The sequence below is a fragment of the Sinohyriopsis cumingii genome, chromosome 1 (genome assembly GCF_028554795.1).
Source record: "Sinohyriopsis cumingii isolate HCF-2022 chromosome 1, ASM2855479v2, whole genome shotgun sequence".
NCBI classification, from domain to species: domain Eukaryota; kingdom Metazoa; phylum Mollusca; class Bivalvia; order Unionida; family Unionidae; genus Sinohyriopsis; species Sinohyriopsis cumingii.
Window position 1 is genome coordinate 115,678,918 of NC_142961.1, and position 16,920 is coordinate 115,695,837.

General features: G+C 36.2%; 1 protein-coding gene across 3 annotated transcripts in view; it reads left to right on the forward strand.

The window, feature by feature from the left end:
- Positions 1 to 16,920, forward strand: part of LOC149807706 (uncharacterized) — a 106,211-nt gene that overhangs the window by 83,760 nt on the left and 5,531 nt on the right. For 2 of the 3 annotated variants that reach the window (XM_089969544.1, XM_089969554.1), the window contains 6 exons: positions 3,614 to 3,658; positions 5,027 to 5,558; positions 6,729 to 7,023; positions 12,692 to 12,733; positions 13,496 to 13,549; positions 15,701 to 15,808. In XM_089969544.1, coding sequence (XP_089825670.1) covers positions 3,614 to 3,658; positions 5,027 to 5,558; positions 6,729 to 7,023; positions 12,692 to 12,733; positions 13,496 to 13,549; positions 15,701 to 15,808 — 1,076 coding nt within the window. The remainder of the gene's footprint in view (positions 1 to 3,613; positions 3,659 to 5,026; positions 5,559 to 6,728; positions 7,024 to 12,691; positions 12,734 to 13,495; positions 13,550 to 15,700; positions 15,809 to 16,920) is intronic. The other variant, XM_089969550.1, reaches the window with a different exon arrangement.

The window sequence follows — 16,920 nt, forward strand, 5'->3', positions numbered from 1 at the left end:
TATCTTGAAAATCTTGTTAACACCACTCCTCTTGAACAGACTGTTGTATCAGCATGGTGTAATAACCTAAAGTCTTGTAACCTCAGCTTGATCCGACATAGTAAGACGGCTGCATTCTTGAAAATATTGTTATCACTTCTGTTATAAAAAGGCTTATCAACATATTTTGTTTTTACCAGATGAGTTAATGTGGTGTTTTGTTGGTCCTAAATGAAAACAGTGCTGATGATATCTTCCTTCCAATATTGCTGCCATGGTGGCCATCTTAAAGGTGTTTTATTGTCACTGCTCCACACCAAAAGACTTGTGATATCCAGTTGGTCATAAATTATGATATCAATTTTTCATGCAGTATGCATCACCATGATGGCCATTTTGAAAATCTTGTCATGGCCACTTTTGCTTTTCACCAGAAGATTTCTTATCTTGTTTCATCTGATCTTGTATCCAATATGACATCCACAGTGGCTATCCTGAAAATCTTGTTATCAGTAATTAATATCAGAGATGGTTTCAACAACTGTCCAATAAAAAGATGAAATGGTCTTATCTGGGTTTGTTAGAAACTCTCTTTAGCCAGTAGAGTGACAGTCCCATAGAGCATCCTGTTTATTGATATCTCAGATATTCTGCATATTTTAAAAATGAGAGAATATCACAGAAGATAATATAGTTTTAATGGCAGACAGGAATTGGGTTGTTGTCAATTGACATTTACGTTTATTATTTAATTTTCTTATATAGGAAACAAAAGGCAGATCACACACTTTTAACAGCAGTTGATTGCACTGTACATTTAATCTAATTGGTTCCAGCATTGTCAGAACTACTGTGAATTCATTATTGTTTTGTAGGTTACTACTTTTTGTGGATTTCGTGGTTGCTCCAAACCACAGATTTAAAAGCCAATTTTTTTTTTTTTTCCTAGACTATGAAGACAGTAAAAGATCACATTTATGAGCATGATAAAGTGTAATTTTCTCAAAATCATAAAAGTTGATGCCCACGAAAAGAAATGAGTATATTTCAGTATGTAATATGGGTGGAATATAGCTATCACAATGTCCATCTTTCGGACTAATATCGCTATATCTCTGATTTCATCTCTGGACCATTGCTTATAAACTATTCCAGTTATTCAGCTAAATTTGGTTCACTTATCAGGCAACTTGTGTAGAGATGCCTTTTGATACATAACGTTCTGTATTTATTTTTGTTACGATGCGAACAAGTTGTAACAGTATAAAATTGGCAGTGCTTAATCACAAGTAGTACATATATTGAGAGTATTTGGCGCTATGGTATAAGGAGTATAAAAGTAAGATACCTGGACCATAGGATACTTTCAGTATTGATCTTTACATTAGCTGGGGAAATTGGGGCATATTTCATCTCTAGAATACTGTTATTTCACTTGTACCTTGTTTGGTTTGAAATAAACTATCAAGTTACCAGACTATACCCAAGTGTTGAATACAATTATAGTCTTGTGGGATTCAAATTTGGATGCAAAAGCATTGCTTGACCAATTTAGTATGGGTACTGTACTGATTATCTTGTATTCCCGTCATTCCTTTCTCATTTGAGTAAACTTATTTGGGTACTAGAAGACTACAAAGAATTTTGGCAAAAATATTGCCAACAGTTTTGTAGCTATAGCAATATTCCAGGTTTATCTGTAACGCTTGATTTCTGATGAAGTGTACATACTGTACAGATAACTTATTAATTTTAAATCTATTTTCTATGGAAAAATATAGGATTGATATGATAAATTAGGTGGTGCAGTACAATTGCCGTTCTTTTGAATCAACCAAACAATCAGATTTAAGAAAAGTCGAATTGTGTAATAATAATATTGTCTTGGGTACTGTACAAGTGTGTAAAAGACAGTACCTTTTTGGGCTGAGAGGTTTTATGGCATGCTACCCACTTTCTGTTACTTAGAATATTTTGTATTTTTAATAATTGGCATATTACTGTATTAACTTGTTAACCCCACATGCTATGTTAACTCATCATAAGATTGTACCCTACTTCTGTTCTCTCTGTCTTCTGTTTTCTGTACCATCAACATCATTTATGATGCACCATTGGGTGGTATTACAGAAAAGTAGACAAATGTAGCCCCACAATGATACCAAATAATATAGACTTTCTATTTCTGCTACAAAATATAGGGGGAAAACTTAATGTTTGAGACCTGATTATTTATGCCCAAAATTACTGGAGTTTTGTGTCCGGATTTTATACTTTTTGGCCTGAGGTCTAAAGCATACCAGTCTGAACTGCACACAGGTAAACCTTTGCAAAGAGTAGGATAAGTTTGAGATTTGGAGTGATGTGGCCAGGTCATTAAAATGATGGATTCAAAATGAAAAAAGTCCAATTTTAACCCGTGTGCACCAGCACGAGCAAAACAACCAATCTGAAACTGTCTCTTCAGCAGAACTAGACATTTGGCTAAATGCATATCTCTTGGAAACAGATGTATTTAGTTGTATTCAAAAGTATCCCTGAAATGTTTCCTAATACCATTTCAGGTGAAAATGACAAGAGTCTCCACTGGTTAACAAGTTAAGCAATGTAAAAGGATGCAACTATTTTAATCAAAGTAACTGAGGGGCCCCGCATGGCCGAGTGGTCTAAAGCACTCTCCATTACGGATCACTGCCATCTCACCTCTGTCTGCATGGGTTCGAGTCTAGGATTCGACCAGTGTGGGTATGTGAGAAAGCTTTTCAGTAGCTTCACATGGGTCAGTGGCTCTTCCCGGGTTCTTCTTCCACCATTAATACTGGCCGCCATGCATAGCCTATCGTGTGCTGAAAAATGGCATTAAACCGCACAACAACAACAACAACCAAGTAACTGATTATAAGCAATGATTACCTCCCTTGATATAGTTAGACAACTTCCATGTAGTGCTTCAGACAGAATAATTTTAAGAGAAAATGCTCATAAATGGTAATTGCTTCAGTATTTTTTCAGGATGTTTTGTGAATGTTTTAATCATTTCTCTGTTAAGAGATGAAGAGAAGAAAGACATTGCATAAAAAATTCAGCTTTATATTTTAAAAATTATATTGGTATTTATCTATGATCATAAAATGTAACAGAATTGTCAAATATCTTGTGATGTACAGTCATTACTTTTATTCAGGTTAATGTACCATATTTCCTTCACATTTCAATATACTTGTAGTTTAAATGCTTTATTTATAGTAGTAGCTGAGAGTTGGACCCTTTTTTTATGCAAACTCCATTCATATAAATCTATGTAATTTTTATCAAAGCAACAATTACATTATTTGATTGATAATCTGTCGACTTCTGTCTTGTAAAATCCTGGCTTTCAAACACAGATTTCATTTCTGAATAAAAATCTTCCTGAACATACTTATAAACAGCAAACAACATATCCCCTGCTCTGCTGTCACGTGTTGTTTGTCCTACTAATTACTCTTAACAAACTGCGTAGACCCAGATATGCCAGTGGATTATGCCATAGCAGATCTGTGTCTGTGCGGTTTGTAGTTGGACTTGATTTTTAAGTCTTATTGGTAAGCTGTTTTGTTACCAATATCAAATACATTTCCAAAATGTTTTTCAGAGCCACCATTTAAAAAATTGAGAGGGGAATGGGATGACGGAAGAAGTAAGTTTTCATACACTGTGTTACAGATGCACACATTTTAGGCTGACAGGCTTACACAAGTTTATTTTCCAGTGCATTTATCATATTTCCTGTTCTATAGACTTGCTCTTCTTTCATGAATTTTGCTAAATATTTCTCATTCCTGCTTAATTTTAATGTTGTATTTCAGTTTAAAACAATAATTTAGGATTCCTTTAAGTTGTATTGAATGGCGAATCCCGTGTGTCTGATTTATTAATTTGTAATGAGTTTATTACCAGAATAATTGAGTTTGATTTGTTATGTCAATGAGTCTTAATATAATTTATCTTGGACTATAGTCTCATCTTGTACTGGTTTGTTTCAATTATTGTTCAGTCCAAGGCGAATAATCAAATAATCTGTCACCAGTACCTGGTTAGCCCACCAGCATCCACACCCTAACTGCCATTATTGAAATAATTTTATCACCCAAATCAGTAAATTAGTTTTACCTACCTAAAAAGTAATTGCAAATCTGTGACATTAATCTACAGCATATGGTTGTTAAGACTGTTAGCAATCATTAATCAAAAGACAGTCTCGTGTCAGCCAGTGGTCATGTGATAAATCAATGTTTATTTGGTAAAGAATAAACTATGCCGTATGTATATTGCCTGTAAAGTCGATTGAGGTATTTTATGCACAAAAATACTGCATTGGTCTGGAAAATTCACTGATTCTTGTCAGATATTTGTTTGGAATGGTTTTAGTCATTGCCACACACATCACATGCCCCCCATTCATCTTGCCACTAAAGTTAACTCCATAAATATAGCTATATCTCTATGTTATGTCATTCTTGTAAGTTTTGAAATCATTATAGGACTGTGTCTGTTTGCCTAATATCTGACCAGTATTTTTGTGCCAGTTCAACTACTGTATTTTTTTCCATACCAATAGCAGACTCTATATGTGCTTCTGTCATTGAGGGGATTTGTATTTGAGTTGACCTCTTGCGGTATCTACCTGATGATATACGTAATATATTGATTTGGTAATATGCAGAATATTTGTTTTAAAAAGTTCATAAAATGATCAGGGTGCCTGGTTTGAGATACTGATTTTGTGACATCAGAATTGCACCTGAGAATTGAATAGGTTTTTTTAAAATTCAGTTTTGATTAAACTTATTTTGTGTTTAATTCAGAAATGAGTAATATGATTCAAGGTACAAGACTAACAGTCATGCAAGGTTTCCTTAAGTGCATACATTTGCCAGAGCACTAGGGAAAGACTTTTTATTCTCAGGCTTATAGTTTTCTGTCAGGCAATTGAGGACATTTGTTTACATATTACACTGTGTATTTGTATCATCCCTGTTGTAGAAAATTTGCATTCTATCTGCAGGTCCTGGTAATTGGAGTCCTGGCAGAGAATTATCACCTGGTCTTGGAAGGGAATTCTTTCCTGAACCTGGAAGACCATTCTCTCCTGGTCATGAGAGAAGATTTAGTTTGGAACTTGAGAGAGGGCTTTCACCAGACAGGAGGGTATACTCTCCAGAACCAATGAGACCATTTTCCCCTGAACTTGGGAGGGTATATTCTCCTGAACTTAGAAGAGGATTCTCACCAGGTCTGGAGAGAATGTTTCCACCTGATCAGAGAATGTTATCACCAGGGCCAGGTGCAAGGGGAGGACATTCGCCAGATACTAGGATTAGATTCTCCCCAAATCACAGACGAGAATTCTCACCAGATAGAAGAGAACTGTCACCAGATTTCAACCGAGGACGCTCACCAGATGGACAGCGGGAAAGGTCCCCATTTAGAAGAAGGGGATATTCCCCTGTTGCTAGGAGAAGACGCACTTCAGATAGGCAAAGGAGACAAAGTGTGTCACCAGGAAGATCAGATGACTGGAACAGAAATAGATCTAGGTATGTATGCTTAGAGAGTCTATCATAAATTTGTTAGCTGTACTCTTTTTGCCCCCAAAGAGTGTATAAGATGGCCTGTTCATTATTTTCTGTCCATCGATTAACACACGTTTATTACCACTTCTTGTCCAAAACTATTTAGGCAATTGCCAGGAAGTCTGGCACACAGCATTAAGAGGTTAGAGTTAGGACTAGTTGGCCTGGTGTTGAGATAATGTGACTGAGTTGGAAATGGTGCCACATGTCTGTAGCACGATGTTGTAGATCCAGACTTTGTAGCAATAAGACTGAACAATTGTTAGAACTATGTTAAAAATCCAAATCACACGCACCTGTGTGTCTTGGGTACAGAATCTGAAGATTTTGTATACCATGCAAAAATATTATTTTCTTTCACTGATGTAACACAATGCAGATGACATACAGTTGCATGTGAGTTGAGTTAATATACTAACATCACAGTGCAGTGTATACGAGTTGTCACATTTAATCTGGTTCCTTTACCCACATTTTTTGTGGCATTTCACCTATATTGATTTATACGGTTTATCATACAAAATAATAGAAGAAATTAATTTCACTATTGTTTAAAATTGTCCAGCAGCATTTTAAGTAAATATTTTATTATAGTGATACGTACAGGGTAACAAACCATCAATAACATTATGTACAGTCGGCTCCACATAAATGCATGTTGCTTATATGCATGGATCGCTTAAGTGCATAGCGAAAGTATGGTCCCATTCTATATTGTAAATATAAATTAATTCCGCTTAAATGCATACTCCTTTTATATGCATAGCTTGGGTCCGGTCCCAAGGCTATGCAAACAAGCGGAGATGACTGTATATGTAAAAGTAATCGGGTCATTTAGCCTATAGGTCACTGTTCAGTAGAAAATGTATAATTTTATGTTATGTCATAAAATGATTTTAAATTTGTGATTGTTACAGATATTACACAGACAAAATGACTAGTTTACTACATTGTAAGAATGGTTGTGAAATGCAATGCTGCATACTGCATAAATACATGTGTTTTGATAAGAGTGTATTAGTAATCATTGTTCATTATCATGTCTGTGTACAAACATCTTACAGGTGATATTAATAGATAATGCAATAATAAGTTATTCTGAATGACTTCAAACTTTTGAACTTACTTTCACAGATCTCCTGCTGGCGGCCCAAGATATGATGTAGGACCACGTGTTGGTGGAGAATCCCCTAGACATTTTAATGAACCCTGGCACAGTCCCCGACCTCCACATGATCTACAGCCACCAAGAGATGACTTTGGTGGACCAGAGGATCAGCGTGAGGGGCTATGGAAAGGCCCTGGCTTTCCACATGAGGAGTTGGCAAGGGAAAGATTCCTGCTTGAAGGGCAACAAAGAGAGCTGTTTGGTCAACTAATTGAGCAAGGCCAGGGAAATGTAAGAGACCTCAACCCTGCTGTAATGATGGTGAGTACTGGTACATGTAAACTGCATTTGTATGTCTACCTCTACAAAATTGTCAGGTGTGAAAATCTTGAATCCTTCTGCCTATGGCTGTTGTGGTTTTTAGCTTTAGTGCACCTGAAGAGGTTATGGGGTGGCATTTTGTCCATTTTCCATCCACATGTTAGCACAAATTTGTTCCTGCAACTTCTCCTGAATGGCTGGAACAATTGCTGCAAAAGTATAGGTCTTGTTGGTCCTAAATGAAAACAGTGCCACTTGTGGCCAACTAGAAAATCTTGAACAGTCACATGAGCATGATTTCAATGAAAGACATCGAATAATGTTTTATTGGTCCAGAATGAAAATGGTGCCAGTCTTACGTCAGAGTGTGTCAGCCACCTTAAAAATCTCATCATTGCTACTCTTCATAAACATATCAACATAGGGTTTTAATCACTTCTTTCCTTGTCACCTGGGAGCAGGGTGATATACCTAGCCACTTTTACTTTATATCTGGCAACTTTTTTAAAAAAATATTCCCGAATGGGACATCCCCTAAACCCCTGCCTTCCTTGGTAACTCACCCTCCAACTTTAATGGAAGGCCTTGGTTTTAACCAGAAGACTTCTTACTATGTACAGTTGGTCCTAAATGAAAATGGCACCAATCTGATTTCTAGTATGACCAGTATAGAATAATATTGTGATGTCTACTTGGTACCAAATAAAAATGTAGCTTATCTTGGATCCAATGATGCTATCATTGCAGCCATCTTGAAAAATTGTATTATTAGTCCTGAATGGATGCTCAAATTGACATGTTTTTTTCACCAAAAGACATCTTATGATATCTAGTTGGTCCTTAACTGAAAATAATACCTAAATTACATACAGTATAGGCCATTCTCAGAATGTATTTATGTATTCATGTGACCCTGGGTCAATGAATACAAAACAAGGCTAAGCTAGGCACCAGCTTCATTTTACCTTGCAACTATGACTGCTACAGTTGATACTGGCAAGGGAAAAAATTGTGACAAATATTGTGTTTGTTGTGCAGTGGCAATGCTAGAATTCACATAGATTTAAGCTTCCTCTATATTCCATGATGAGGGGCCGAATTTTAAGGTAAGAAACTGGATGATTGTTGGTGTGTTTGTATTTTCTTGCAACTGAATGATGTAATCAAGAGAAATCCAGATGCAAAATAGGTTCTGTGGATGAAGCAAATGAGTGTAAGAATGTTTTATTTGCACTGTGCGTTCCTCCACACAGCATATTTATATAAAAGATTAATAAAGAAAAGTACGAGTAGTAACTTCAAAAAAAAGTGAACTTTATTATCTCGTTGTAAAAATAAATAGAAACAGAAGAACAAAAATTACCACGATAGAGAAAAGAGATAGCACCAGGACAACTTGAATGAAATTATGAGAGAGAGAACGTGGCTGGATATGAATTAATAAAACTCTTGATAAAACATATTGATGTGTGTAAGTATACATAGCTATACATTTGAACCTCACCTAATCAGAAACAAAATTCAGGCATTCAGTGGTTTCTTTTCGCTATTGTTAACTTGTATTTTGTGTGCTGTCGAGAAAAAGGACACTTAAGATAAAACGTAAATCGACTTATATTTAAGAGAATGGACATATCCTTCACTGTAATACTTTAATCTTTTTTGTCATCTGTGCATTACCTGAACTACTGGAGACACCCGTGATGAAATTCTCAATGAATGCAAAAGAAATATCTGGCAAACAGCTCAGATTGTTACTAAGTGTACAGTAGGACACCATATTTTTTCTCGATCTGCCTAGCTTAGCCTAATTTTCATGATACATTAATATTCATGAGGATGTCATTAAGAACAGTCTATAACTCATCTTGAAAATCTTGTTATTGTTCAGGAATATCAAAGGGTTCAACATCCCTTCTGTTGAAACGAAAAATGATTTTGTCAAGGATTCCTGGAAATCTTTGGGTGACTTGTGGTTAGAACATAGCATAAAGCATAGTTTTATTGTTTTTTTAAAATATGCATTTGGAAACAAATATCTGAGCTACTTCCTCAGTTCAAGCTTCTATTTCAGAACATAGGACAGCATCCAAGACTTTCGAGTTTGCTGTCTCATTCATCGACACAAGAACTTGATCTTTGGAATTTCATTATTGCTGTATATGCAAAAGAGGTGTCTGGGGAAAAAATTCTTTTAATAGCAGTATTTTGCTTGCCGTGACATCATTGCTTCCTTTTTTCCCATGGATTGTAGTACACATAGATGTTAGTCTGGATGGTCAATGATTTTTGTTGCTGTCTTTTGGCTTGTTATTAACCAAAGACATCTTTGTTTTAGTGTGGTTTTAATTGTTTTTGTGTATCTGTGTCCCTTTTCATTCTTTGTGAAGGGTTTTTGCACCTTGCTTAGCAAAATGTTTCTTCAGTAAATGTATCCTTTGTCTTTGTAAATGGTGTCAGGTAAGTATATTCTATCCCATTTTGGTTCCTATTCATAGTGTTTTGCTTTTTCTGTGTACATAATGGATGGCTGCCTGATTTGTTACCTTGCAAGGTTGGCCTATTATGATCACATGATTGGCCCACCTTTTCAAAGGAAGGTTCCAGGTCTCTCCATTTTTGTCAAACTGGGCTGAAACATTGGGATGGGGTAACCAACCTGCCATTTTAACCTCTGCAAAGATGAATATCACAGGGGATAGTTCTTTTTCAACTTGAGAGCTAAGTCAGGATGAGGATGTCTCTCAGTTTTTTTAATTTACAGAAGAAACTGGAACATTGGGACTTTCTCTCCTTTTCAGGGTCCACTTCATAGTAGCTTTTGGGTCATTTTAAATAAGTAATTTTGAATAGGCAATAACTGCCTCCTTCTCACAGACCCATGTCAAGTCTTCAGAAGCTGCAAACACCAAGATTCTATTTGGGTATTGAGGTTTTTTTCTGAGACATGTTCTAGATCTGACCTTCATTTGCTCTTGCATTCAGTAATGGTTAGGTAGCTTACTCAGATGTTTTCTTGAGGCCAAGAGGAAGCCAGACAGCAGAGGAGTAGTTGGTGCCCTCTTTTATGCATCCCCATCTAGTTATAGGTCCCATTAATTTGCTTGACCCTATAAGTCCCTTGCCATAGACTCAAGTGGTTTGCAGGTAGGGATATTTTTTTTAGATCTGACTCATCTCATTTAAATTTCAGAGGCTTTGAAACTTAAGATTAGAATCCTGGTGCCATTCCTTTCATTCTGATCAGGTTCTAGCGGCCTCATTCAGTTTCTTAGAGGCATCTTTGATCGCAGCTGCTGTACAGAGATTGTTGGAAGATGTTGTGGTATGCTATTTTGATGTCCATACCATTTTCTGTGATGATTTTCCACCTGTGTAGAGATGCGGTTTTGGAGGCTTGAATTACAGCATAATTCTTGTGATGTTGGCCCCACTCAAGCCAGAGATGCTGTCAATGGCAGCAAAAGATCTGAGGGACTGATGACAACAGTACAAGGCTGCAGCTCCAGACCCATGCAAACAAGCCCAGAAACTATCCCTAATCTGTTGAAGGGGAGGGCCAATGTTAGATATGTTTGCAGTAAAGCTGAACAACAGGCAAACCCTTCATATATCTCTAGTGTAAACCCAGAAGAAATGGGTAGTGGATGCCATCAGTCAGCAGCGGGATTGATTGTACAATTGTGCAATCTCACCTTTCAGATTTCCAGATCTCTGTTTATCCATATGGGTCCCCTGTGACCTAAGAAATCATGGTTCAACTTATTGGTCATTAATCCCAGGGAATTTGCACTGAGGAGGAATCTAATGTTGCAACACAGTCTTTCATCCATAAGCTCTATGAGTTCTCCTAGGTCGGACCCACCTCTTCAGAACTTATCTGGTACTTTTAGTTTCAGGGATGAGTCTTTCATTCAGTAAAACCAAGGTGAAACCATGCGTATTCTTTCATTGCTCTAAATACCCTTTATAAACCTTATGGCGAAGCTTCCTTCAAGAATCTTAAAATAGTCTTCCTCCTGTCCTTGGTATCAAGAAGGTGGAGCGAAATTTATGCCTTGTCAGTGGAAAAGGGTTTACGTTCAGTGTTAGCTTTGATATGGTCTGTCATCATTGCCAGTGAGGCATTCTGGTCAAGAATAGGATACCTTTGGTAGGTTCTTTGAAATCCCATCACAGTCATATCTGTGATGTGGATGATCCAGACAGATTGATTTGCCAGGTTAGCGCTTTTATGGGACATAACTGTCTTCTTCCTTTAAAAGCTACTTCTGTTAGTTCTGTAGCCACCATCTCAAGGTTGATTATTGGGACTATTAGAATATTTTTTCAATCTTGAGAGACATCCCTCTTTCACAAAAATCAAAGCCCATGAGGTCATGATCATTGCTGCTCCTTTGGGCCTTTTAGAGTCATGAAAGTCACATCTTGCCACTCTCATTTCATTTCTCGTCATCTTGTATCGATTAGTTGTCATTCCAAAAAGATGCAGTAGAACATCCTTCTGATCAGAGTGGTAAATTCACTTGATCTCTCAGCTTGGACCATCGGCTTCATATCAGTCTGATAACAGTAGTATTGGTTAATGTATTTCTGCTATTAAAATGAGGTGAGGGTGGGTGGATAAAACTAATGTGAATTATATAGTGCTTACTGCTACTGATTAAAAATTCCCTCTTCCCACCCCACCCTGATGTACTTTAGTCTTTCATCTCTGTACAGGTCGAAAGAGGAGCAGGTTTCATATGTTGGAAATGACTAAGGAATCCAACTAGGATCATGTTAATATTTTATTCAGGACCTGGGAATATTAAGCCTGTCATGGGACTAGTGACCTGGAAAAAGGTAGCATGGCAATTGTAGCAGAGTTACTTAAAAGTGTAACCCCTGGCACAAAATGCACATCAATGCAGTTAAGGAAGAATTGAGGATTTAAAGCAGGCAGTTTAAGATTGTAGATATTTTATGTAAATATTTTACATACTGTTTGTTAATTCAGTGTTCTTTTGAAGGATTTCTTCTTTGTTTTATGAGAAATAAACTTGAGTGGCATACTCACAAACCTGCCAACCCATATGATTTTTCCCTAAGTCATACGAAAATTACCCTTAAATATGGACTTACTGCATAAAAGCAAAAACTACAGAAAAATGATCATTGCTGAAAAATCTGGAAAATATGTACATCCATGTTTGATTTGGATCTGGATTTCGTATTAGAATTAGAGAACCAGACTAACTTTACAGCAGCACCTCAGACGCTTTAAACTGCACCTATTTGTTCATGCAAAGCATCTGCATGATTAAACTGTTGATTATAAAAAAATCAACTGCCTTACTGAAACGGACTCGTCAGGGTTGGCAGGTCTGGTTACTCGTACTGAAGTACCAGCAAAAGTTTTGCTTCTCATCTGCATTGTAGCTTTTTATGTCCCCACCATACCTATGGAGAGGTCATATAGTGTTTCCAATGTTCTTCTATCCTGTCTAGTCCTATCCTGTCCCTACATTAAATTCATTTCTGCTCAAAAAACTTGTAAAGTTTTTGGAGTATTAAACCATATTGGATAAGATGTTTTACATTGAAAAGATCATGGTCATTGTTGAGGATTGAGCATGATAAAATGTATTTGTGATGTATTTATAACCAAGTTCTTACTCTGTTTCAGGCTCAGCAACAACAAATGGTGCCACAGCTGATGCAGGCCAATGTGAGTAACCTGTTCATTGAAGAATTTATTAAACAGACACATGCCCTAGATTCCCCAAATATTTTGAGAACAATATGATTTTTGATCTGATACTTGTACAAGAAAATGAACCTTGGTTTCAGTTTTTCTCTGCAAAACCAGGAATTTCCACACAAAAATTCAACAAAATGTATCAGACTTGCCAATGTTGTATTTTTTTGGTGTAAAGACCATACACATAGGAATATCCATTTAAATTGTTTTGGTAGAGAATGCAGCTGTGTTATATTTTGCATATAGGTCTGTTCATTGTTTTAAATACATGTTGAACTGTGAATTTTATCTATCTTTCTCTACTTTAAACCACTTTTATTCATAGCTATTTAAATTTGATGTTGGTAAACTATTTGTGACATCAAAGTTTACACTTAAGCTGATTTCTAAAGAAAAAACTTAATTTGCAGGTGTGTAATTTCATAAATTGGATTCACTAAATTGAGAAAATCTATTTACTTTACCATTTACTTTCAAGTCAGTTCCAACTGCAGTTTGCATTAACAAGATCTACCATTGCATAATGTCCTGAAAGATCTACCACTGCATAATGTCCTGGCAGATCTAGGTCTGTGCATTTTTTTGGGAGTGATTAGTAGAATAAACAATATAGACATTATCTGCCTGGTGCATTATGCAATGCCAAGTCAGGGTTTGTGTTTTTGCTGTTTGACTAGACTTGTAAGTTGGGCCATACAGAAATTATGTTGTGCTGTTATTCTGTTTTAGGCTCAACAGCCACAGATAATGCCAACCAATGTCAATGACATGCTGACTAAACTGGTAAGATATCAGTGTATCATATTTACTTGCGTCTAAGTTCCTAGACCCAGATCTGTTGGAGCGTTTTGCGCTAGCAGATTGGGGTCTATTTTGCTTGTTCTACTGATTACTCCCTAACAAACTTTATATGATGGTATAGTAGGATCTGTGCAGTTGGACTTGACTTGCAAGCAGATGTACATGGTGTATTTCAAAGGAACAAATTTTGCTTTAGAGTGCACATTAATGTATTCATGTAAACTGTGTTCTTTTTGTTAACAATTCAGGATGGAATTGTTTTCAAACAATGTCCAAATTATTTGGTACACTGGTCTTGAAGTTTTATAAGCTGCAAAATGCCATAGCAAAATATGTTTAACGATAATTACATGTCATTTTATTTTTTTATATTTTATATATATATATAGTATGTTAGGATCTTTGTCTTTAGATTTTTACTTCTTGTACTTGATCTTACAAGTATTTTATCTCCCTAATGCTTTGTATGCAGTTCTTATGTTTACAGGGGCCCCGAGTGGCCGAGTGGTCTAAAGCGCTCTCCGTTACGGATCACTGCCATCTCACCTCTGTCTGCGTGGGTTCGAGTCCAAGGCTCGGCTAACGTTGGTACGTGGGAAAGCCTGTCGGTAGCTTCTCGTGGGTCGGTGGTTCTTCCCTGGGTTTTCCAGGGTTCTTCCTCCACCAGTTATACTGGCCGCCATGTATAGCCTATCTTGTGCTGAAAAATGGCGTTAAATCCTACAACAACAACAACAACTTATGTTTACAATTTTTAAACTTAAATTTTAGTTGGCACCATAAATCCACTATTGTGGTGAGATGCCATTAAATGCTGCCACACGCATAAATACATTTATACATTACTATTATAAGTTATTTTTGCACAGTAACTTAACTTATTGACCATCTACGGTTACCAAACTTTGTGGATGGCTTTCACTTGGGGTAAGGAAGAATCTGCAGATTTCAAATTGAAACTTCAGAGATCAGTTTCAGTGAATGAAAGAAAAATGGGTTTCCACACAATAACTTGATTTCTCCACCATGTACAGTTACAAAACGTTTTGGATAACTTGGGTAAGGAAAACCTCAATGTTTGATCAAAAGTTCAAAGGCCAGGGTTGCTGACTGAGAGAAGAAAAATAGTTTATGCACAAAAATCACGAGTAATGAACTTTATATATCTTGCAGTTGGAATAAGGAAAAACCCTACAGACTTCAGGCTCGAAAGGTCCCATGTCAAGGTCACTTTGGGGAAAAAATGGTTTCTGCATAATACCAGTAACTTTAATTCTCCATCACCAGTGGTTGCCAAACTTTGTGGATGACTTGTACTTGGGTTAAGGAAGAACCTGTTTGAATTTGATATCTGAAAGGAAGGTCAAGTTTACTGTGACTGAAAGAATAACCATGGTTTCCTCAAAATAACATTAGTTCTACATCACATACCTTTACCAGATTTAGTAGATGGCTTGAAGATGCCTATTGATGTTAGGGTCAAAAGGTCAAAGATCAAGGCCAGTAAAAGAAGAAAAATGGTTTCCACATTAAACCATTAGTTTTGCATCACAGACAGGGACCAGACTTTGTGAATGGCTTGTATTTTAGTTAGAGAAGAAGCCTATTATGGAGTCCAAAGGTCAAGGCCACTAAGTGAACAGAAGACAAATGTTTTCTGAATAAAATTTCAATTATCTGTATAAAGTAATAGTGCACACATATAATGTGCTGCTCATCATTACTCTTGCATATCTGTTCATCAGTTGCCAAGGATTGTTAATACCTGTACATGGTAATTGGATGAGTATGTTTATGTTGTTTTCAGGCTATGACCCAGGGGTTAAGTCCCCTTTGAAAATAGGAAGGATTCTGGGGCTAATGTCAGTGACACAGATACATAATACTTTTTATCTTGCCAAGGGTGACAAACACAGACACCTTGCAGATGGTTATCCAAATGGCAATATAACTTCAAAAGTTGAATGAATTTCTCATCACTGTAACAGATGATCATGCAAAAAATATCGCCATATCCTTCATAGATATGGGCATTTTTAAAAAAAAACAACTACATTAACATTTAAGTATTTAGTATGTATGCCGTAGCATTATTTTATCAATATGGTTAAGATTTATTTATTTATTTGACAGTCAGCCACCCAGATTAACAGTGAACAGGATGCAGCGGCAATGTTGGATCTCTCACAGAGGTTGACACAGGCCTTGGTGCAGTATCGTCTGAAGGGGGCTGGAAACATGGTACTTCATAACTTTATAAAGACCACTTGTCATACTGTTGAAACCTTTTCTATTTTGTGTAACTTTTTTGTTGCTTTTATATCCCCACTGCTTGAGGCAAGAGATTTTTTAATTTGATTTAGTATGTCTACATTTTTTACATCTGTACATTCAGTTTTCCGTCCATCAGTCTGTTCCAAGAAACTTGTTGTGCAGAAACCACTTGGGTTAGAATTTTAATAGGCATTTTGGTGGTATATGTTGATTACCTTATTAGATTTTCAAACCATTAAAGCAATTTTTAATTTTTTAAAATGCAATTTTGGACCTATTTGGAATGGATTTTGTTTGTTTGAGGAAAACCTTTCTGTTACAATTAAGGAAAATTTGCTTGAGATAGACAAATTAATTATAGTAGTTTGCATGTATATGTGGATAACTTGATTAGATTTTTGGGCAATTACAACAGAGTTAATGAAAATCACATCAGCAGTGTGAAAATCACCTGATGCTGATGAATGAAATTTGGCATGCTTGTATGTATATGTATATGACAGATTTGTTGTTTATTAGATTTTTAAACTTCACTTGGTTTGGACACCTTGGAAACCGTTTAGTAAGGGCATGTGATTTATGGAAATAAATGTAGTTTTAACCAATATTACACTGTACTGATTTTCTGGAAATTGGTCTGAGAAGAGCACATACTTCTTCAGCAATCATACATTAAAGATCTTTCATGTGATTCAACTGTAAAAATAATTCATTGTCATTATTTCATTGGAACTGATAAATCTCTCCAAGGGAACAATTTGTGAAAAGTAAACTTCAAAATTGAGGAAAAAGCTTTTTAGATTTGGACTACAAATTGACAAATCTTTGTGCTTCCATGCATTTTGTAAGAGTTATTGCCCTTTTTGAGTGATAGCTGGATGCAATTTATGACCAATTTTGTCAGTGAAACTACTCTTGCTGTTTATAGAGGATTGCAGTGAAACATTATGGTCATCATCAAAAGTTATGTTAACAAATCATTTTACTTGCACTATTTTCATAAAAGTTCCTCACTTTCTTGTGACTAGGATATGGGAGAGTTGGAATATATGTACATGAGCAAGTTGCTGCCCAGTCCT